This window comes from Phyllobates terribilis, unplaced genomic scaffold (assembly GCF_046119375.1).
Source record: "Phyllobates terribilis strain yellow unplaced genomic scaffold, ASM4611937v1 Scaffold_4__5_contigs__length_816908805, whole genome shotgun sequence".
Lineage (NCBI taxonomy): Eukaryota > Metazoa > Chordata > Amphibia > Anura > Dendrobatidae > Phyllobates > Phyllobates terribilis.
The window spans coordinates 136090230-136114411 of NW_027362764.1; the positions used below are offsets into that span (position 1 = coordinate 136090230).

Sequence of the window (24182 nt, forward strand, 5' to 3'; positions counted from 1 at the left end):
GGGGAATAAAGTGAGCCATCTTGGAAAAGCGATCAGCGACCACCCAAATGACCGTACAACCGGCGGAGACGGGGAGATCAGTTATGAAGTCCATAGCAATATGCTGCCAGGGGGCAGCAGGCACAGGAAGCGGAAGGAGGCGACCGGCTGGCAGGTGTCTCGGGACTTTGTTGCGGGCGCAGGACACACAGGCAGAAACAAAGTCTATTACGTCCTTGTGCAGGGTAGACCACCAGTAGTGCCGGGCAATAAGCTGGAGGGTCTTTTTCTGACCGGCGTGGCCAGCTAGTTTAGACGAATGGCCCCAGTGTAGGATCTTCTTCCGATCAGGTACTGAAACAAACGTCTTACCGGGAGGGAGACGATTTAGACTCACGGGAGCCACCTGCATTACTCTGGCGGGATCGATGATATGTTTAGGTTCTTCCTCGAGATCGGACACCAGAAAGGATCGGGACAAGGCGTCTGCTTTGACGTTTTTGTCAGCCGGGCGAAAATGAAGAACAAAATCAAAGCGAGCAAAAAACAAGGACCACCGGGCTTGGCGCGGGTTAAGTCTCTGGGCATGCTGGAGGTAAGCCAAGTTCTTGTGGTCAGTGTAAATTATTACCGGGTGAAGAGCCCCCTCGAGTAGGTAACGCCACTCCTCCAACGCCAGCTTGATGGCCAATAACTCTCGGTCTCCTATGGAATAGTTGCGCTCAGAAGAGGAGAAGAGTTTGGAGAAGAAGCCACAAGTTACCATTCTCCCGGAAGATGATTTTTGAGTAAGTACCGCTCCGGCTCCAGAGGAGGAGGCGTCAACTTCCAGGAAGAACTGCTTGTTGCCGTCCGGGCGATGCAGCACCGGGGCGGAAGAGAAGGCCTGTTTTAGGGAAAGAAAGGCCTCCTCTGCTTCGGGCGGCCACTCTTTGGGATTAGTACCCTTACGGGTGAGCGCGGAAATTGGGGCAGTCCGGGAAGAGAAGTGTGGTATGAAGAGGCGGTAGTAGTTAGCGAAGCCCAGGAATCGCTGAATGGCCTTCAACCCCTCCGGTCGAGGCCATTTCTCGATGGCAGACAGTTTCTCTGGATCCATTCGTAGGCCGGTCTGAGAAATAATGTAGCCCAAAAACGGAAGCGAGGTCTGCTCAAAGAGGCACTTCTCGTATTTAGCGAAGAGGTGATTCTGCCTGAGCCTGAGCAGGACCTGACGAACGTCCCTCCGGTGAGTCTGGAGATCCGGAGAGAAGACCAAGATGTCGTCCAGGTACACCACTACGCAGGAGTAGAGAAGGTCCCGAAAGATGTCATTGACCAACTCTTGAAAGACGGCAGGAGCGTTACAGAGACCAAAGGGCATTACCAGATATTCATAGTGGCCGTCCCGGGTGTTGAATGCCGTCTTCCATTCATCCCCCTGACGGATACGAACCAGGTTGTACGCCCCACGGAGGTCCAGTTTGGTGAAGATTCTAGCCCCCCTCAGACGATCAAATAACTCCGGAATGAGTGGAAGGGGGTACTTATTCTTCACCGTGATCTGGTTAAGGCCTCTATAGTCTATACAGGGACGGAGAGAGCCGTCCTTCTTTTTGACGAAAAAGAAGCCTGCTCCCGTCGGGGAGGTAGATTTCCGGATGAATCCCCTGGCCAGATTCTCCTCAATATATTCGGACATCGACCGGGTCTCAGCAGCGGATAATGGATAAATACGCCCACGGGGAGGAGTAGTACCAGGTAACAGGTCGATAGGGCAGTCGTATGGTCTATGAGGGGGTAGTGTCTCTGCTTCCTTTTTATTAAAGACATCAGCATAAGACCAATAAGGAATCGGAAGTCCAGGTAGATTAGCTGTGGTAGGAGAAGGACGGACGGGATGGACGGGAACCAGACAGGTCTTATGGCAGTCCTGTCCCCAGCGAAGGACTTCTCCGGTCTGCCAGTCAAGCACGGGTGCATGTCTCTGGAGCCAAGGTAGGCCTAGCAAGAGGGCGTGGGAGAGTCCAGGCAGAACATGAAAGGAGATACTCTCAGAATGCAGCATTCCCACCTGCAGAGTAATGGATTCGGTGATGAGTTGGATGGGGCGTGGTAAGAGACCCCATCCACGGCAGCAACAGACAAGGGTACAGCCAGAGGTTTGGTGGGGATGCGGTATTTCTCTACCAGGGACTGTGAAATAAGATTCCCGGCTGCTCCAGAGTCAAGTTGGGCTAGTTCGAAATAACGGTTCTCCCCGCAGACGATTGAGACTGACAACAGCAGAGATGGAGAGGATTTATTCTTGTCTAGGTCGACCTCTCTGAGCGAACCTAGACACAGGCGTTTCCCGACCTCTCTGGGCAGGTACGGATCCGGTGCTCCTTACTGCCACAGTAAAAGCAGCTCCCCTCGGCACGGCGTAAGTCCTGACGGGTTTTGACCATCTTGGTCTGGTCGACCTGCATAGGCTCAGGAGAGTGTACCTGGGTAGAGACGGAGGGAGTGACGGGTTTCTGAAAAGTAGGAGCTAGACGTGGTAACCTCCTCTCACGGGTGACCTCTTTGGCACGCTCCTGGAACCGTAGGTCAATCCGGGTGGCAAGAGTTATTAGGTCATCGAGAGTGGTAGGGATGTCCCGACCGGCAAGTTCATCTTTAATACGGCCGGACAGACCCTCCCAGAAGACGGATACCAGAGCGTCGTTATCCCAGGCCAGCTCCGAGGCAAGGGTACGGAACCGTATGGCATATTGGCCCACGGTGAGACTTCCCTGACGGAGGCGTAGCAGTGATGATGCGGATGAGGTCTTCCGTCCGGGTTCGTCGAAGACTTTCCGGAAAGCCGTGAGAAAAGCAGGCAAGTTGGACACCAGGGGGTCTCCTCTCTCCCATTGAGGATTTAGCCAGGCCAGGGCCTCCCCGGTGAGATGGGACATGATGAATGCAATTTTGGCTCGGTCGGAGTTAAACTGGTGGGACAATAGTTCAAAGTGCAGGGTGCACTGATTTATGAAGCCCCGAGCCTGGGCGGAGTCGCCTCCGAAGCGAGGAGGTGCAGAAAGCCGGGGTCCGGGGTAGGATACCATGGTATTAGTGGGCAGCGGAGCTGCCGGATTGCGAGACATGGCACTGGCGGAGGTTGCTGGTGGAGCAGTCAGTGTCCAGGCGAGTATTGACATTCCGCAGGTGACCCAGGATGGACTCCTGTTGGGACCTTTGACGGGACAGTTCATGACACAGGTCCGAGAGCGAGGGAGCTTGGGTGCCACCGGGTTCCATGGCCCGAGCAAACTGTAACGGGTCTGGGAGGCGGAACCTCTGAGCTACTATACAAGGGGGCGGTCCTTGTAAGGGAGCGGGTGGCGACCAGGGAAGACGGGCAGGAAGTCACAGCAGGTGACCGGGACAGTCTCTGAGTGAACGGGCTGGAGGTCACGGCAAGTGACCGGGGCAGTCTCTGGATGAACGGGCAGATGGTCACGGCAAGTGACCGGGGCAGTCTCTGAATGAACGGGCAGATGGTCACGGCAAGTGACCGGGGCAGTCTCTGAATGAACGGGCAGATGGTCACAGCAAGTGACCGGGGCAGTCTCTGGATGAACGGGCAGATGGTCACGGCAAGTGACCGGGGCAGTCTCTGGGTAAAGGGTTGGTACGACCTGTGGCGGCTGATGATAGACGTGAGCTCCCAGGTGAGCAGGCGAGAGTCTCTGGATGAACGGGTGGTCACAGCATGTGACGGCGGAGCCTCCAGGAAGACCAACAGACAGGCGGCAGATGAGCGCTCCCAGGTGAGCGGGCAGAAGTCACTGGACAGGCGGGTGGTCACAGCACGTGACGGCAGAGCCTCCAGGTAGGCTAGCAGACAGGCAGCAGATGAACGCTCCCAGGTGAGCGGGCAGGAGTCACTGGACAGGCAGGTGGTCACAGCACGTGACGGCGGAGCCTCCAGGTAGGCTAGCAGGCAGGTAGCAGATGTGTGCTCCCAGGTGAGCAGGCAAGCTGGTCCATAGACAGACTGACAGGAGTTGGAAGGCAGACCGTCGGACCTCAGGCAAGCAGGCAGGTGGCTGAAGTGCGCTCCCAGGTGAGCGGACAGGCTGGCCCTTAGACAGACTGACAGGAGTAGTAAGGCAGACCGTCGGACCTCAGACTAGCAGGCAGGTAGCAGATAATCAGGCAGGAATAAGACAGCAAGCTGGCAGGAATCTGGCAGTTATCTGGCGGGTAACTGGCAACGGGACCTGAGGGCTGAAGCAGAGTAGTGAACAGTGCAACAACATTGCTCGGGCACCTCCATTTTGGAGGAGGTGCCTTATATATGGTGAAGTCCTCCGGCCATTGGCCGGGGACTCCTTAGGACGGCGCGCGCGGCCCCTTTAAGAGGGAGGGAGAGCGCGCGCGCGCCCTAAGCACAGTGGCCGGGAAGGAGCGCGCGATGCCAGCAGAGCGGGAGGAGGACGCCGGGCACGGAGCAGAGAGGTGAGGGGAACAGCGTCCCTGCCTAGCAGAGGGCAGAGACGCCGGCGCTACAATAGGATTTTTACAGGATGAAAATGGAGAAATGGTAAGAGAGGATGTTGAGAAGGCCGAACTTTTTAATTCCTATTTTCCATCTGTTTTCTCTCAGAAAGAAAATGTAACATCAACTGATCTTCACTGTCCTTTTAAAGGAATAGAGGAATCCAAGTTATCTGTAAACAGAGAGATTGTGAGGGAACATTTAGCTAACATAAATGAGTTCAAGTCTCCAGGTCCAGATGAATTACACCCCAGAGTACTGAAGGAGATCGTAGAAGAAATTTTAGAACCACTCCCCATAATCTTTGAAAATTCTTGGAGAACAGGAGAAGTCCCAGAAGACTGGAGAAGAGCAAATGTTGTTCCTATCTTCAAAAAGGGGAAGAAGGTGGACCCAGGGAACTATAGGCCGGTGAGTCTGACTTCTATACCAGGAAAGATCTTTGAACAAATTATTAAACAACATGTATGTAAGTACATGGATAAGAATGAAGTGATTAACCAGAGTCAGCATGGGTTTGTAACTAACAAGTCATGTCAGACTAACTTAATTTCCTTCTATGACAGAATCACTGACTGGGTGGATCAGGGAAATGCTGTAGATATAGTATATCTTGACTTCAGCAAAGCATTTGACAAAGTATCTCACACCATCCTTATTGAAAAAATGACCAAGTATGCAATGGACCAGGCAACTGTTAGGTGGATTCATAACTGGCTTAGTGATCGGACTCAAAGGGTGGTTGTAAATGGCTTCACATCCAGCTGGATGAATGTCTCAAGTGGGGTACCACAGGGCTCCGTCCTGGGACCTGTATTGTTCAACATCTTTATCAATGATTTAGATGAAGGAATTGAGGGTAAACTGATTAAATTTGCTGATGACACAAAGCTAGGAGGGATAGCTAATACTAGAGAAGAGAGAGAGAGGATTCAAAAAGTCCTAAATAAACTGGAGCAGTGGGCAGCAACCAACAGAATGGTTTTTAACAGGGAAAAATGCAAAGTACTACATCTGGGCAATAAAAATGAAAAATGCATATACAGAATGGGAGGAATAGAGCTAAGCAACAGTACATGTGAAAAAGACTTAGGTATACTAATAGATCATAGACTGAACATGAGTCAACAGTGTGATGCAGCAGCAAAAAAGGCAAATACAATTCTGGGATGTATTAACAGAAGCATACAGTCTAGATCACGTGAAGTCATTATCGGTCTTTACTCCTCTTTGGTCAGACCTCATCTGGAATACTGTGTACAGTTTTGGGCACCACATTTTAAAAAAAGACATAGACAAACTGGAGCAAGTTCAGAGAAGAGCGACCAGAATGGTGACTGGTCTGCAAACCATGTCCTATGAGGAACGGTTGCAGGATTTGGGAATGTTTAGCTTGCAAAAAAGAAGACTGAGAGGAGACTTAATAGCTGTCTACAAATATGTCAAGGGCTGTAGAAGGATCATCTTTATTCTCATTTGCACAAGGAAAGACTAGAAGCAATGGGATGAAACTAAATGGGAGAAGACACAGATTAGATATTAGAAAAAACTTTTTGACAGTTAGGGTGATTAATGAGTGGAACAGGCTGCCACGAGAGGTGGTGAGTTCCCCTTCAATGGACGTCTTCAAACAGAGGCTGGACAGACATCTGTCTGAGATGATCTAGTGAATCCTGCTTTGAGCAGGGGGTTGGACCAGATGACCCAGGAGGTCCCTTCCAACTCTACCATTCTATGATTCTATGATGGGCACACTTTTAGGCAGTGACCTGGAAGTCAGAGACGCATCCAGAGGCCTTCCCCATGCTGTTCCCATGTCTTTACAGCACTGTATGCATGTGTCTGATGATGTGTCACACACCACATGGCCAGATAAGGTTGTAAAATGCTAAAATTACATTTCCTGGTGAATGCATTGGTCTTGGTTGAAAGCAATGCAAAAGTACAAAAAAGCATCAAAAACGCAATGTGTGAACATAGTCCAAGGTGTGGAGGAGTATTTTTGGTTTTGGTTATTTATTTTGCCTTCTATACAAATCATTATCCTGGAAAGGATGTTCCTTAACATATTTCCCAGGAAAATCCATTTTGGTTTCGTTTTTGTATGTTTTATTGTGAGTCCGTAAAAGTGGCGTAATACTCTGACAACGTTGTTAACAACACTGACCTGGGAGTCAGAAATGCTTCCAGGGGTCTTCCCCATGCTGTTCCCATGTCATTTGACCACTGTTCCCATCGATTTGAGCAATTTTTAGGCCCTCTGCAGACCGCCGGGGGGAGCCACCTGAAAAATGCTCCAGTTTCCCATAGACTTACATTGGGCTTGTTGCTCGGATCGAGCACCCAAGTATTCCAATTTGCTCGACCCGAGCAACCAGTACCCGAGCATTTTAGTGCTCGCTCATCACTAGTTATAATACATCGGTTTGGATGACTATTAGTATGTGAGATATCCTTGACTGCACGTCTCGTAGAAAGCTACTGAAATCTGCACGTCCGCCATTTGCTATTAGCAGTAACCCTGGATGGATAATACAGACGCTGCAGCACTCCCTGAACGCCGACTAAAGTTGAGGAACTCTAATCATTCTTCTGTGGCTGAAGAATTTATTACAAAAGACTGAGCTGAAATAAAGCACACACTAATTGTTCTTTTATCTTGAATATATATGTATGCATGACAAAAATCAGATGAACAAATATTTGTTGTGTGCTCTGCAGCTATTGTGAAATGAACAAGGAGAGATATATCGCTGGAGAGGACGGCATTATCCCGGCAGCCCAGGAAACCCAGACTTAACTGTTGCACATGCCATTCACTTGTTATGATTGCCACACACTTGTTTATTAGGTCTTCTTAGCAACAGATGAAAGCCAAAGCCACTCTCTCCTTCACTACCCAGACATTATTCATGCAGTTCATAGAAGTAGAAGGCGTCCAGTTTATGCTAATCCCTTAATGAATGGTCAAAACTCAGTGTTTCTAATTAAGTGTAATTAAGCAGAACTTTGGACTTTAACATACCATAACTTACCAGTTTATCAATGGCAACAGCAGTCATTTCATCTTCAGTTAGATCAGAGATGTCAAACTCAAACACACAGAGGGCCAAAATGAGTAATAGGACAAAGTCGCGGGCAAACCAGTATAGAGTATAATGGGCTCCACATAGTCCTCCATACAGAATAATGGGCCCCACATAGTCCTCCATACAAAATAATGGGCCCCACATAGTCCTCCATACAAAATAATGGGCCCCACATAGTCCTCCATACAAAATAATGGGCCCCACATAGTCCTCCATACAAAATAATGGGCCCCACATAGTCCTCCATACAAAATAATGGGCCCCACATAGTCCTCCATACAAAATAATGGGCCCCACATAGTCCTCCATACAAAATAATGGGCCCCACATAGTCCTCCATACAAAATAATGGGCCCCACATAGTCCTCCATACAAAATAATGGGCCCCACATAGTCCTCCATACAAAATAATGGGCCCCACATAGTCCTCCATACAAAATAATGGGCCCCACATAGTCCTCCATACAAAATAATGGGCCCCACATAGTCCTCCATACAAAATAATGGGCCCCACATAGTCCTCCATACAAAATAATGGGCCCCACATAGTCCTCCATACAAAATAATGGGCCCCACATAGTCCTCCATACAAAATAATGGGCCCCACATAGTCCTCCATACAAAATAATGGGCCCCACATAGTCCTCCATACAAAATAATGGGCCCCACATAGTCCTCCATACAAAATAATGGGCCCCACATAGTCCTCCATACAAAATAATGGGCCCCACATAGTCCTCCATACAAAATAATGGGCCCCACATAGTCCTCCATACAAAATAATGGGCCCCACATAGTCCTCCATACAAAATAATGGGCCCCACATAGTCCTCCATACAAAATAATGGGCCCCACATAGTCCTCCATACAAAAGAATGGGCCCCACATAGTCCTCCATACAAAAGAATGGGCCCCACATAGTCCTCCATACAAAAGAATGGGCCCCACATAGTCCTCCATACAAAAGAATGGGCCCCACATAGTCCTCCATACAAAAGAATGGGCCCCACATAGTCCTCCATACAAAAGAATGGGCCCCACATAGTCCTCCATACAAAAGAATGGGCCCCACATAGTCCTCCATACAAAAGAATGGGCCCCACATAGTCCTCCATACAAAAGAATGGGCCCCACATAGTCCTCCATACAAAAGAATGGGCCCCACATAGTCCTCCATACAAAAGAATGGGCCCCACATAGTCCTCCATACAAAAGAATGGGCCCCACATAGTCCTCCATACAAAAGAATGGGCCCCACATAGTCCTCCATACAAAAGAATGGGCCCCACATAGTCCTCCATACAAAAGAATGGGCCCCACATAGTCCTCCATACAAAAGAATGGGCCCCACATAGTCCTCCATACAAAAGAATGGGCCCCACATAGTCCTCCATACAAAAGAATGGGCCCCACATAGTCCTCCATACAAAAGAATGGGCCCCACATAGTCCTCCATACAAAAGAATGGGCCCCACATAGTCCTCCATACAAAAGAATGGGCCCCACATAGTCCTCCATACAAAAGAATGGGCCCCACATAGTCCTCCATACAAAAGAATGGGCCCCACATAGTCCTCCATACAAAAGAATGGGCCCCACATAGTCCTCCATACAAAATAATGGGCCCCACATAGTCCTCCATACAAAATAATGGGCCCCACATAGTCCTCCATACAAAATAATGGGCCCCACATAGTCCTCCATACAAAATAATGGGCCCCACATAGTCCTCCATACAAAATAATGGGCCCCACATAGTCCTCCATACAAAATAATGGGCCCCACATAGTCCTCCATACAAAATAATGGGCCCCACATAGTCCTCCATACAAAATAATGGGCCCCACATAGTCCTCCATACAAAATAATGGGCCCCACATAGTCCTCCATACAAAATAATGGGCCCCACATAGTCCTCCATACAAAATAATGGGCCCCACATAGTCCTCCATACAAAATAATGGGCCCCACATAGTCCTCCATACAAAATAATGGGCCCCACATAGTCCTCCATACAATATAATGGGCCCCACATAGTCCTCCATACAAAATAATGGGCCCCACATAGTCCTCCATACAAAATAATGGGCCCCACATAGTCCTCCATACAAAATAATGGGCCCCACATAGTCCTCCATACAAAATAATGGGCCCCACATAGTCCTCCACACAGTATAATGGGCTCCGCATAGACCTCCACACAGTATAATGGGCTCCCATAGCCCTCCATACAGAATAATGGGCCCCACATAGTCAGTCCTCCACACATAGTATAATGGGCTCCGCATAGACCTCCACACAGTATAATGGGCTCCCATAGCCCTCCATACAGAATAATGGGCCCCACATAGTCCTTCACACAGTATAATGGCCCCATATATGGGTGGTGGTTCTGGTATCGCGGGCCAAATATAATCGCCCACGGGCCAGAGTTTGAGATGTATGAGCTAGATCTACAGTCATAGTCACAGCTTTGTTGAAGCCACTGAGAATGACCCTTAGTGTATATTGCCGATAGCCTATAAGCAGGTATGGAGTATAACAGTATCTTCAGAAGAGTAGAGGGTTTGAGGAGAACAGGAGCTACGAAGCCACAAAAAATAACTTGCTTCACAAGCGTACCTTGACATGTGAGAGCTTATCCTTAAAGGCTAGGTACCATAAATCCATGATTTTGGATACTTCATAAAAAAAGTGGATTCAAATACCCCAGCTGTAAACTGGCTCTAATAAAGGTCTCCATGAAAACTGGATTCCTGTTGAGCATATATGTGCACACAATTATAGTATCTTAGACTTTTTGAAGACGAACACTTCACTCGGGTCTTGTTAATAATTACTTTGATGCCTGGCGCTCCTATAAATCATGGGTGCACAATATTTTTGAAGCGTCGGCGTCCCTGCCTCCTGCTAGGCAAGGACGCTGTTCCCCTCACCTCTCCGCTCCGTGCCCGGCGTCTTCCTCCCGCTCTGCTGGCAGCGCGCGCTGCTTCCCGGCCACTGTGCTTAGGGCGCGCGCGCTCCCCCTCTCTTAAAGGGGCTGCGCGCGCCGTCCTAAGGAGTCCCCGGCCAATGGCCAGAGGACCTCACCATATATAAGGCACCTCCTCCAAAATGGAGGTGCCCGTGCAATGTTGTTGCATAGCCTATCACTCTGCTTCAGCCCTCAGGTCCCGTTACCAGATACCTGCCAGTTACCTGCCAGTTACCTGCCAGAATCCTGCTTGATACCTGCCTGTTACTCGTCTATCTACTTGCATTCCTGCGGTCCGACAGTCTGCCTACCAGCCCTGCCAGTCTGTCTATGGATCTGATTGCCCGCTCACCTGGGAGCGCTCATCTGCTACCTGCCTGCTAGCCTACCTGGAGGCTCTGCCGTCACGTGCTGTGACCACCTGCCTGTCCAGAGACTCTTACCCGCTCACCTGGGAGCGCTCATCTGCTACCTGCCTGCTAGCCTACCTGGAGGCTCTGCCGTCACGTGCTGTGACCACCTGCCTGTCCAGAGACTCATACCCACTCACCTGGGAGCGCACGCCTGCTACCTGCCTGCTAGCCTACCTGGAGGCTCTGCCGTCACCTGCTGTGACCACCTGCCTGTCCAGAGACTCTTGCCCACTCACCTGGGAGCGTCCACCTGCTACCTGCCTGCTAGTCTACCTGGAGGCTTAGCCATCACCTGCTGTGACCACCTGCCTGTCCAGAGACTCTTGCCCGCTCACCTGGGAGCGTCCACCTGCTAGCCTATCTGGAGGCTTAGCCGTCACTTGCCGTGACCACCCGCCTGTCAAGAGACTGTTCCCGTCACTTGCCGTGACCTCCTGCCCTTCTACCCAGAGACTGTCCCCGTCACTTGCCGTGACCTCTTGCCCTTCTACCCAGAGACTGTCCCCGTCACTTGCCGTAACCTCTTGCCCTTCTACCCAGAGACTGTCCCCGTCACTTGCCGTGACTACCTGCCCGCCTACCCTGGGAGCCACCCGCTTCCTTACAAGGACTGCCCCTTTGTATCGTTGCTCAGAGGTTCCACCTCCCAGACCCGTTACAGTTTGCTCGGGCCATGGAACCCGGTGGCACCCAAGCTCCCTCGCTCTCGGACTTGTGTCATGAACTTTCCCGTCAGAGGTCTCAACAGGAGTCCATCCAGAGTCATCTGCGTAGTGTTAACTCCCGCCTGGACACATTGTCTACCTCTTCGGGAGCTGCCTCCACACGCACACTTACTACCCCGGCACCGCCGCAGCCCATCAACACCATGGCATCTCTTCCCGGTCCCCGCCTCTCCGCTCCTCCTCGTTTTGGCGGAGATCCCAGCCAGGCACGGGGCTTCATCAACCAGTGCACTCTGCACTTCGAACTGTTGGCACACCAGTTTTCCACCGACCGAGCCAAAGTAGCCTTCATCATGTCCCATCTCACGGGAGAGGCACTGGCTAGGCTAAATCCTCTATGGGAGAGAGGAGACCCCCTGGTGTCCAACCTGCCAGCCTTTCTCACGGCTTTCCGGAAAGTCTTAGACGAACCAGGACGGAAGACCTCATCCGCATCATCTCTGCTACGCCTCCGTCAAGGAAATCTCACCGTGGGCCAATATGCCATACGGTTCCGTACCCTTGCTTCGGAGCTGGCCTGGGATAACGACGCCCTGGTGTCTTTCTTTTGGGAGGGTCTGTCCGGCCGTATTAAAGATGAACTCGCCGGTCGGGACATTCCTACCACTCTCGACGACTTAATAACTCTTGCCATCCGGATAGACATCCGGTTCCAGGAGCGCGCCAAAGAGGTCACCCGTGAGAGGAGGTTTCCACGTCTAGCCCCTACCTTCCAGAAACCCGTCACTTCTCCCGTTACTCCCCAGGCGCACTCACCCGAGCCTATGCAGGTCGACCAGACCAAGATGGTCAAGACCCGTCAAGAGTTACGCCGAGCCGAGGGGAGCTGCTTCTACTGTGGCAGTAAGGAGCACCAGATCCGTTCCTGCCCGGAGAGGTCGGGAAACGCCTGTGTCTAGGATCGCTCAGAGAGGTCGTCCTAGAAAAGAGTAAACCCTCTCCATCTCTGTTGCTGTCGGTCTCTATCATCTGCGGGGAGAACCGTTATTTTGAACTAGCCCAACTTGACTCTGGAGCTACCGGAAATCTCATTTCTCAGTCCCTGGTAGAGAAATACCGCATTCCCACCAAACCTCTAGCTGTACCCTTGTCTGTCGCTGAAGTAGATGGGGGCCTCTTACCACATCCCATCCAACTCACCACCGAATCCATAACCCTGCAGGTGGGAATGCTGCACTCAGAGAGCATCTTCTTTCATGTTCTGCCTGGACTCTCTCACGTCCTCTTGCTAGGCCTACCTTGGCTTCAGAAACATGCACCCATGCTTGATTGGCAGACCGGAGAAGTCCTTCGCTGAGGACAGGACTGCCATAAGACTTGTTTAGTTCCAGTCCATCCTGTCCGTCCTTCTCCTACCCCAGCCAATCTACCTGGTCTTCCGGTTACCTATTGGTCTTATGCGGACGTCTTTAATAAAAAGGAGGCAGAGACATTACCCCCTCATAGACCATACGACTGCCCAATCGACCTGATGCCCGGCGCTACTCCTCCCCGTGGGCGTATTTACCCTTTGTCCGCTGCTGAGACCCGGTCCATGTCTGAATATATTGAGGAGAATCTGGCCCGGGGATTTATCCGGAAATCGACCTCCCCGGCGGGAGCAGGCTTCTTCTTCGTCAAAAAGAAGGACGGCTCACTCCGTCCCTGTATAGACTATAGAGGCCTTAACCAGATCACGGGGAAGAATAAATACCCCCTTCCGCTCATTCCGGAATTATTTGACCGTCTGAGGGGGGCTAGAATCTTCACCAAGCTGGACCTCCGTGGGGCGTACAACCTGGTCCGTATCCGTCAGGGGGATGAATGGAAGACGGCATTCAACACCCGGGACGGCCACTATGAATACCTGGTAATGCCCTTCGGTCTCTGTAACGCTCCCGCCATCTTTCAAGAGTTGGTCAATGACATCTTCCGTGACCTTCTCTACTCCTGCGTGGTGGTGTACCTGGACGACATCTTGGTCTTCTCTCCGGATCTTCTCACTCACCGGAGGGACGTTCGTCAGGTCCTGCTCAGGCAGAACCATCTCTACGCTAAATATGAGAAGTGCCTCTTTGAGCAGACCTCGCTTCCGTTTCTGGGCTACATAATCTCTCAGACCGGCCTACGAATGGATCCTGAGAAACTGTCTGCCATCCAGAAGTGGCCCCAACCAGAGGGGTTGAAGGCTATTCAGCGGTTCCTGGGCTTCGCCAACTACTACCGCCTCTTCATACCGCACTTCTCTTCCCGGACTGCCCCAATCTCTGCGCTCACCCGTAAGGGCACTAATCCCAGAGAATGGCCGCCCGAAGCAGAGGAAGCCTTTCTTTCCTTAAAACAGGCTTTCTCTTCCGCCCCGGTGCTGCATCGTCCGGACGGCAACAAACAATTCTTCCTGGAAGTGGACGCCTCCTCCTCTGGAGCCGGAGCGGTACTTACCCAAAAGTCGTCTTCCGGAAGAATGGTAACTTGCGGCTTCTTCTCCAAACTCTTCTCCCCTTCTGAGCGCAATTATTCTATAGGAGACCGAGAGTTATTGGCCATTAAGCTGGCACTGGAGGAGTGGCGTTACCAGCTCGAAGGGGCTCTTCACCCGGTAATTATTTACATGGACCACAAGAACTTGGCTTACCTCCAGAGCGCCCAGAGACTTAACCCGCGCCAAGCCTGGTGGTCCTTGTTTTTTGCCCGCTTTGATTTCGTTCTTCATTTTCGCCCGGCAGACAAAAACATCAAAGCTGACGCCTTGTCCCGATCCTTCCTGGTGTCTGATCTAGAGGAGGAGCCTAAGCACATCATTGATCCCGCCAGAGTAATGCAGGTGGCCCCCGTGAATCTAAATCGTCTCCCTCCCGGTAAGACGTTCGTAACAGTACCTGATCGGAAGAAGATCCTACACTGGGGTCACTCGTCTAAGCTAGCTGGCCACGCCGGTCAGAAAAAGACCCTCCAGCTTATTACCCGGCATTACTGGTGGCCTACCCTACACAAGGACGTAATAGACTTTGTTTCAGCCTGTGTGTCCTGCGCCCGCAACAAGGTTCCGAGACATCTGCCAGCCGGTCGCCTCCTTCCTCTTCCAGTACCTGCTGCCCCGTGGCAGCATATAGCTATGGACTTTATTACGGATCTCCCTGTCTCTGCCAGTTGTACGGTTATTTGGGTGGTCGCTGACCGCTTTTCCAAGATGGCTCACTTCATTCCCCTGCCGGGCCTCCTGTCTGCACCCGAGCTGGCTAAAGACTTTATCCGCCACATCTTTCGTCTCCATGGCCTGCCCCTCCACATCGTGTCGGATCGTGGGGTTCAGTTCACCTCACGCTTCTGGAGAGCCACATGTAAGCTGCTGGACGTCACCCTGGACTTCTCCTCCGCCTACCACCCACAGTCCAATGTTCAAGTGGAGCGGATCAATCAGATCCTGACCAGTTACCTCCGGCACTTCGTTAATGCCCACCATTCGGACTGGGTGGATCTCCTACCATGGGCCGAGTTCTCTTACAATAATCACGAGAGCGAATCTTCCTCCAAATCCCCGTTTTTTGTAGTCTTCGGTCAGCATCCTCGGATCCCATTTCCCGTCTCCACCTCGGTGGACAATCCGGCTGCGGAATCTCTCGTTAGCGAATTCTCCTCCATTTGGGAGAGTACCCGATCCGCACTCCTTCAGTCGTCCGAGCGGATGAAAAGACACGCTGACAAAAAAAGCCTGGATCCTCCACAATTCCGTCTTGGAGATAAAGTCTGGCTCTCGTTCAAGTAAGTCCGGCTCAAGATTCCTTCCTACAAGTTAGGGCCTCGGTTCATCGGCCCACTGGAAGTTATCAAACAAATCAACCCAGTGGCCTATAAATTGAAACTCCCGGCCAACTTGCGGATCCCTAACTCCTTCCATGTATCTCTCCTCAAACCCGTGGTACTTAACTCTTTTTCCAAGTCTACAGGTACGCCTCCTGCTCCGGTTTCCGCTGAAAACGAGTTTGAGGTAGAGAACATTCTGGCCACCAAAAGGGTAAGAGGAAAGACCTTTTTTCTAGTGGATTGGAAGGGGTTTGGTCCTGAGGAGAGAACGTGGGAGCCCTGGGAGAACATCCATGACCCTCTCATCCTTGATAAATTTCTGTCTGGCCTAAAAAAGGGGGGGCCTAAAGGGGGGGGTACTGTAGCGTCGGCGTCCCTGCCTCCTGCTAGGCAGGGACGCTGTCCCCCTCACCTCTCCGCTCCGTGCCCGGCGTCTTCCTACCGCTCTGCTGGCAGCGCGCGCTGCTTCCCGGCCACTGTGCTTAGGGCGCGCGCGCTCCCCCTCTCTTAAAGGGGCCGCGCGCGCCATCCTAAGGAGTCCCCGGCCAATGGCCGGAGGACCTCACCATATATAAAGGCACCTCCTCCAAAATGGAGGTGCCCGAGCAATGTTGTTGCATAGCCTATCACTCTGCTTCAGCCCTCAGGTCCCGTTACCAGTTACCTGCCAGTTACCTGCCAGAATCCTGCTTGATATCTGCCTGTTACTCGTCTATCTACTTGCATTCCTGCGGTCCGACAGTCTACCTACCAGCCCTGCCAGTCTGTCTATGGATCTGATTGCCCGCTCACCTGGGAGCGCTCATCTGCTACCTGTCTGCTAGCCTACCTGGAGGCTCTGCCGTCACGTGCTGTGACCACCTGCCTGTCCAGAGACTCTTACCCGCTCACCTGGGAGCGCTCATCTGCTACCTGCCTGCTAGCCTACCTGGAGGCTCTGCCGTCACGTGCTGTGACCACCTGCCTGTCCAGAGACTCTTACCCGCTCACCTGGGAGCGTCCGCCTGCTACCTGCCTGCTAGCCTACCTGGAGGCTCTGCCGTCACGTGCTGTGACCACCTGCCTGTCCAGAGACTCATACCCGCTCACCTGGGAGCGTCCGCCTGCTACCTGCCTGCTAGCCTACCTGGAGGCTCTGCCGTCACCTGCTGTGACCACCTGCCTGTCCAGAGACTCTAGCCCGCTCACCTGGGAGCGTCCACCTGCTACCTGCCTGCTAGTCTACCTGGAGGCTTAGCCATCACTTGCTGTGACCACCTGCCTGTCCAGAGACTCTTGCCCGCTCACCTGGGAGCGTCCACCTGCTACCTGCCTGCTAGTCTACCTGGAGGCTTAGCCGTCACTTGCCGTGACCACCCGCCTGTCAAGAGACTGTTCCCGTCACTTGCCGTGACCTCCTGCCCTTCTACCCAGAGACTGTCCCCGTCACTTGCCGTGACCTCCTGCCCTTCTACCCAGAGACTGTCCCCGTCACTTGCCGTGGCCTCCTGCCCTTCTACCCAGAGACTGTCCCCGTCACTTGCCGTGACTACCTGCCCGCCTACCCTGGGAGCCACCCGCTTCCTTACAAGGACTGCCCCTTTGTATCGTTGCTCAGAGGTTCCACCTCCCAGACCCGTTACAATTTTCTTGTCTGAGGGCCAAATAATCAGGCTGAACCAATCCAAAAGGCCACAATAAAACATTAAGGGGTATTACTATCTCAGACACTTGTGACATATTGAAAGTATTTGCCATAAATGTCTGAAAATGTGTTTTTTTTCCCCATTTCCAGGTCTGCCACCTATCAGGAGATTGAAGTCCCTTTCTCCCTTAGGATTCATTCACACGTCTGTGTCTCCAGTACGAGTGGTGACAGTTTCCACACATACCGGAGACACTGACACACGTAGATCCATTCAAATCTATGGGTCTGTGCACGTCAGTGAGTTTCCACGGACCGTGTGTCCGTGTGCTCCACATGCGGACATGTCCGTTTTTTTGCAGATGCACGGACAGCAAAAGTGTCTCACGCTGAACACACACGGATGGCATCCGTGTATCCATCAGTGTGACACGAACTGGAGCCTGGGAATCAGCAGTAGAGTTAGCGCTGTTCCCAAGCGCCGGGTGCTTAACACTGCCCTCATCATGGTTCCCTGCCGGCGCTATGATCAGTACCAGCAGGGACAATGATGAAGGTAGTAGTAGTCTGATCCCGCAGTGTCACTGTGTAAAAATAAGAATAAAATATTAACATCCATATACTCACCTGTCCGGAGATGTCCCCTGCTGAGCGGAGCTCAGTGAGTGACAGGACACCGCTCGCTGAAGCGCCTCATTCTTCCCGGCTCCTTAGCATCAGCGGTCACATGGATTACAGCGGGGGACATATCCGGACAGGTGAGTATATGGATTTTATTCTTATTTTTACACAGGGACACTGCGGGATCAGACTACTACAACCCTCATCATTATCCCTGCTGGTGCTGATCACAGCGTCAGCAGGGAACCATGATGAGGGCGGAGTTCAGCACCCAGTGCTCGGGAACAGCGCTAACTGTAGTGCTGATTCCCAGGCGCCTGTCCGTGTGATCCTGATGCGGAACACGGGCCGCACACGGATGCAATACGTCAAACACACACGGGACACGGATATCTCGGTTCCGGAAATATACGGACGCGTGAAACCGGCCTTACCGACACTCCGGAAGAGAAGAAATCCTGCACTTGGCTTCTTCCTTTTTGCTTTATGCGAGATGCCAAAACAGATGAGCGTTTCACCTCTCCCATAAATTCCAAGGAAGTTAATTGATCACATGCATGACCAACTCATCTTCTCTAGACTTGGCTCCACCATTAGTACTTATCCTTTCCATGTGCAAGCTCCTCTCTCTGCCTTACATGAAAAATATATGTCCTTTATCAGATGGTCGGGGGGGGGGGGGTAGGGGAGAGTCTCTGGGCTGCAGGTCCTACTAAATATATATTGCCTCTTATCTTTTTCTATGCATTCTCACCAGTTTGTTTTGGTGCTCTATGGGCTAATGAATGCATTTCAAACCTGAGTGATAATTACTCCACTAACCTCTACAGAAAGAAAGAGGGAAAAAAAGGCATTTAAAGCACCAGTCCAGCATTTTTTTTATATTAGCTCTAGAGTGGTGCCACTAATCTAAGTTAACTGACCCTATTAGTATATTCACCAGCTGCCATCTTCTGCTCTTCCCAGTGCCGCTCTGGTTCCACGCTGCCATCTTGTGACTGCAATTTTTGACTGACTGGAAGTCAGAGGTAATGGTCACAGGTTCTCAGTGTAAGGGCTCATACTCATCTGCGAGAAAAATGGACACGTGCAATCCGATAAAAATAATAAAAAAAAAAAAAAAAAAAATCGGATTGCACTCTGACCAATGGGTTACATCTCATCTGCGATTTTGTTCTCAGCTGAAATCGGACTGAGAAAAAAAAAATATTGCAGCATATATCGGACGAGACTTGCCAATGCAAGTCAATGGGTGCGTGAAAAAAAAAACGGATGGCATACGGACCACCCGTATACCATCCGATTTTTACGGATACATTACCATTCTGTAGCATAGAACACTGTAAATGATTGTAGAATAATAAATAGTTGCAGAGAAAAAAAAAGCATTGCATACGGATGTCATACGGATGCCAGGTGTGAAAAAATCGCATTGTCCTCGCATGAAAATCACATGACACGAGACGGTCTCTGCGCATCCTGTACCAGTCGTACTAGGACTCTGGCTGCAGAGGTCACATACCTGATCCAGGTGGAAGGTGATCAGATAGTGAAGTATGCTTTATTATATGTTTTTACGAACTTCTGCATACTTTTTAGAAAAAATAGAGTTGGGAACCCCTTTCAAGCATGCAGATAGTAACAAATGTTATTTCCATTTGAAATACATTTTTTCTTACCTCTTCTACAAGTGTAGATGTCTGGATAAAAGAGGCACCAGACAACTCCCCAAGTATTAGAGCTTTCTTGTAATTTTCTTTCTCAATAGTTGTTGGCATCTTCTTCATGATGTAAATAGTTTTGCCTCTTACATTTACGTTAATCTGAAAAAAAAAATCAAATTATTATGTTATTATGTAAAATATGCTGACAATAGGCGGCTTATGCTAAAATTATGCTAAAACTGTCTTTCAATTAAATTAATTCTAGTGTGCGTATGAGTGCGAGATAGAGAAACTAGAATTTGGGTCCTAGAGACTGATGTGAATGAAGACAATCTCTGTACAATGCTGAGAACATGAAAGCACTATATGTGCCAGTGGAAATAAATAGAAAATATGGTCACATGGATGTAAGTGTGTGCAATGCTGCATCTGCACACTTGTAGTGACCATATCAGTGGTCATATGAACACTGCTTTAACCGGCAAACCAAGCAGAATCCTGACAGTGCTTATATCACACACTGTTTAGATTCGGCATTAAACAGTGCCTGCCAAAAAATGGCCCAGAAAACCTCTGAAAACAACTTTATAAATAGTATTCATTAAACATGTCCTAACTTTTTACTGCTACAGAATGACTGCAAGTCCTTTATCTGGCTGAATGAGCTGCAAAAATGTTACAAATCCTTAAGAGCACCTGCTCCTGATAGCTCTCTCTGCTCTTCCCCTCCCTTCTCGCAGTGTAAAGCAGGATTAAGACTAGTGTACTTCACTGTCCGCATATGGATTGCAATGTATGACCTGATCATGTGTCTCCCGATCCTAACTTAAGAGCTGCATATGTGTCTATGAGGGTGGGTGTTCGAGTCAGAAAACCAATGGTCACTCTGGTCCATATATGGACCTTAAAATAAACCCATGTGAATGCAGCCTTAGCAATAGCAGGAGGGAGGGGGCTGTATACATATCTCCATTATGGAAAGGGAAGAAAGTGTCTATAGTCTCAGTGACTGCAGAGAAAACAGGGTGTAGAAAATGGGTAAAACATATTTACAGGAAATCTGATCAGGATAGAAGCTGTGCTGATATATGAGCTAATAAAGACAGCAGCACACTGGATACACACAATTAGCTTACATTACTGGTATGAACACTCTTACAAGTGAAAACTTTGAAACGGGATAATGCTACAAATAGCATATCAGGGGATCTGAAAATGAATGAATGAGTGAGTGAAGTTCACAGACTAAGAGGTAGTGCATTTTCACTAACTAAAGATAACCACTAACATATGGAAAATATCATTGCTTTTAAAAGGGAAGCTGTCAGCAGCTTGAGGGTCAAAAAACAAATTAAATTACAAGGTATTGTGGTAAAAGACAAGTTCACACATATTTTTATGGCCACAAATGGATATTATTCCACTGCTGAGAAAATAATCTTTGAATCTTTATGTAACTGAGGCTGCAAATACACCAAGGGCTTGGAGATTCCAAGTGGAGCTAAACTAGACCGTATTATTCCATAACTTGCATCACCACCATGTGCTTGATTGACATCTGCTCAGTACTGCTGATAACAGTGACACAAGGGCACTAAACAGATATTCATCAAGCTGTTTGGGGTGGCACTGAGGGGGATTAAAGGGACTATCAATCAAAGAAGCGAGGGATGGAGATAGACAGAAAACAAGCAAGTGAGATGGTGTATATAAATGATTGGCCCCGCCGTGATGCACGGAGCACCTGTATTTTGTTTCAATAGTCATTCTGTGCTGACAGAGTCCCTTTAATCCAGATGATCAATGCGCTAACTGGGAAACAACGGCCCCTCCTCCGTGCACCTGCAGTCATTTTTTTTTTACATTAGAATTGACATTGGTTTTTGATATTAATTTCTAGACAAGTTCCCTTAAAAAGTACAATGGTGCGTGAAGGCTGTGATATTGAAATAGTTCAAATATATGCAAAAGCCTATTGCTAACATGATTTTTTTTAGCCAAAAATGCATGCATTTAAGCAAAAGAAAATAAAAAGTTTCCATGTTGTATAATTCCCAATGGCAGCTGATAGTTCTGTTACCCGGCCTGCTGGATATATTCACCACAATTGTAGGAGGAAGAAGTGATATCCCTGAAGAGCCCTAGCAGGATGTGACATTAATGTGGAGAAACCGACATCAGCTGGCCAGGCGAAATCAAGTGGAATCAATTTGTACTGGAAGATTTGCAGGGGGTGCGACTTTGCGTGCTGGACCTGATCAGGTGACCTGCATGAGAGACTTCCTTGATATAAAAGCCCTGCGTGCCAAACCGCAGACAGATTTTGCGCCAGAGAAGAAAGCGGAGCAGACGCGCTCCAGGGATGTCGCCGAGACCAGCGTGACAGGCCTCAGTGGGAAGTCTATGCCACCAAGGCGCCGGTCAAGGCCTGGATTCTGCTGAGGAGGCCTCCGAGATCCGTCTGCGTTGGTCAGGACCAGGATCCGTACCATACTCCAGAAATGCCTCAGAGACCAGATGTTGCCTATCAAGAGCCTATTCTGCTCCGCGCCAAGCCCAAGAGACCACCGCTGACGGTCAAGCCAAGAAGATTTGCGAGGAGACTACAACAGGAGAGGCACGCCTGCGATTGTGGAGAGACAACGAGAGTGATCAGGGCCGTCAATTCAAGCTATAACCTACGGTACTGGGGTTGGCTGGGACTAGGACAACATTTTGGGAGGGGGCCAGTTGGTGCGTGGGAGGCTCATTGAGATTTAATAAACTACATCAGAGAAAGACTTGCGGCCTAACGGGAAAACCCGGTGACCCCCGCTAGGGCCATATAGGGATAGAGAACTTACGTGGTGACTCCCACGAAGGGGTGCACCACCTTTGTTAAGAGAACATTAACATTATTTAGCGAAAGACTTTCTTTGCTATTCCAAGCTGATTGTTATTTGTTTCATTGTGGATTTGCCTTGTTATTATCACTAATTGTTCAGCGTTACTTTAAATTACTGTAAAATTACTACGGCATTTAAATAGAATTATATCGATCACTGACTGTTGTTGCCTAGTGATATCTGTGCGTTGCATCCAGACACCTTCATTACACAATGACCTCAGGACTCCTTTTCTCAAGGCTCTAGTTCTGTCCTTAGGCTGCTCTGATGTCTAGACTCTGTCTCTGACTGAGTCATATACTCATTCTCTTTCAGGAACAACTCTAAACACACCTATCCTGTTTAACTGTGTCTCCTTCTCGAACTTTCCCGGACCTGGCAGCCTCTGAAGTGCAACTCAGTTACATGGGAGCTGGACATTACTGCATCATCTGGGTGTGTTACATCTGCACCAGATGGAAGCATCCTACCACCAAATATTTAAAGGGGTTGTCAACTACATTTAGTTTTATGGCCTATCCCCAAGATATGTCATCTATATAAGATTGATGAGTGTCCAAAACACAAAACCCCCAACAATCAGCTGTTAGCACCATCGGTGGCATCCAAATGTAAAGAATGTATGGCCTGAAACCGCTGATTGTTTAGTGGCTGCTGCCAAGTTCATATTGAACTGCTGAAGGTGATAACATAAGATCAGTGGAGGGAGGAGGGTCCTGAGTGTTGGACCGCCACTGTTCTGATACTGGTGAAATATCCATCAATATAACAGTAGTGGGCAATTCATTTGAACTGCAGGCAGCAAAATTTGGACCACAATAACAGTTTTTTTTTCATCCAGCCTTGACATAGCTACTCCACAGCCTATTTATGATCCATTTCATAGTTATGACCCATTTAGAAGTTGCAATAATTGTCAGAGTGGACCAGCCCATCTAAAAAAAGGCCGCGCCTATCATCCGACGAAAGATAAAAAAAACAAAAACGTTCATTCGTTGGGTGTGATGATTTTTAAAAACTATTGTTCTCAGCAGCACATCGCCCCATGTAAGCAGGAGATGCGCTGCTGATATCAAGATCATTCTGTGTGGGGGTAGAATGTTTTGACGACTTGTCTAAATAAGTTTAATCCACATAGAAAACAGATAGTGTTGTCTTTGTATTTGATTCTTACCTCCCGAGTCACTAATACCCCTCCTTTGTGGGCAGCTGAAAACATTAGCATGATCTGTTCTCTTTGATCAAAAAAATCCTTCAGTATCTGCTCATTCTGCTCGTCTTCTACAAACTTTATCCATCGATCTTCTTTAACTTTCAAGGTACTTTGAAGGCACCTCCCCATATAGGATACTCTTTCATCTTCCCAGAAGGGAGGCACTGGAGGTTCTTCATCATCTATGTCCATTTTGGCTCCTCAAAACCTTTATGTAATAACCTATGGAAATATAAATATCACTCAATATTAGGAAATGAAAAACATCTGACCTAACCTGGGTCTATCACCCGCTAACCAGCAATAGAAACATTTACTTAAAGTTATGCTTAAACACTTACATATGTGTCCTCATACTATGCTGTCTTGTTTAAATGGGTTGTCCACCTTGGATAAATTTTCAGAGACACTTGACCACAAGTATGCAAATTGCACACCAGGGGTCACGTGTAGACTAGATTCTCATCTGTTTCTCTCAACGTTCTGTTCAGAGAAGAGGATGAGAATCTGGTGGGCAAATTATGTACTTGTGGTCACGTGTCAACCGCTAAAACTGGCAAGAAGAGCCAAATCCTAAACAGCAGAATGCTGCAATGCTTGCTGAAAATTATTAACTTCCACAGCACTTTATAGACGTTATCATCACTGTCCCCATTAGGACTCACAATCTACATTCCCTATCAGTATGTCTTTGGAGCGTGGGAA

General features: G+C 49.3%; 1 protein-coding gene across 1 annotated transcript in view; it reads right to left on the reverse strand.

The window, feature by feature from the left end:
* DNAH11 (dynein axonemal heavy chain 11) overlaps window positions 1-24182 on the reverse strand; it is a 481578-nt gene that overhangs the window by 445586 nt on the left and 11810 nt on the right. Inside the window, exons 2-3 of the mRNA XM_073677778.1 lie at window positions 23439-23699; window positions 19395-19538 (exon numbers count right to left, since the gene is read on the reverse strand). Coding sequence (XP_073533879.1) covers window positions 19395-19538; window positions 23439-23669 — 375 coding nt within the window. The 5' untranslated portion in view covers window positions 23670-23699. The remainder of the gene's footprint in view (window positions 1-19394; window positions 19539-23438; window positions 23700-24182) is intronic.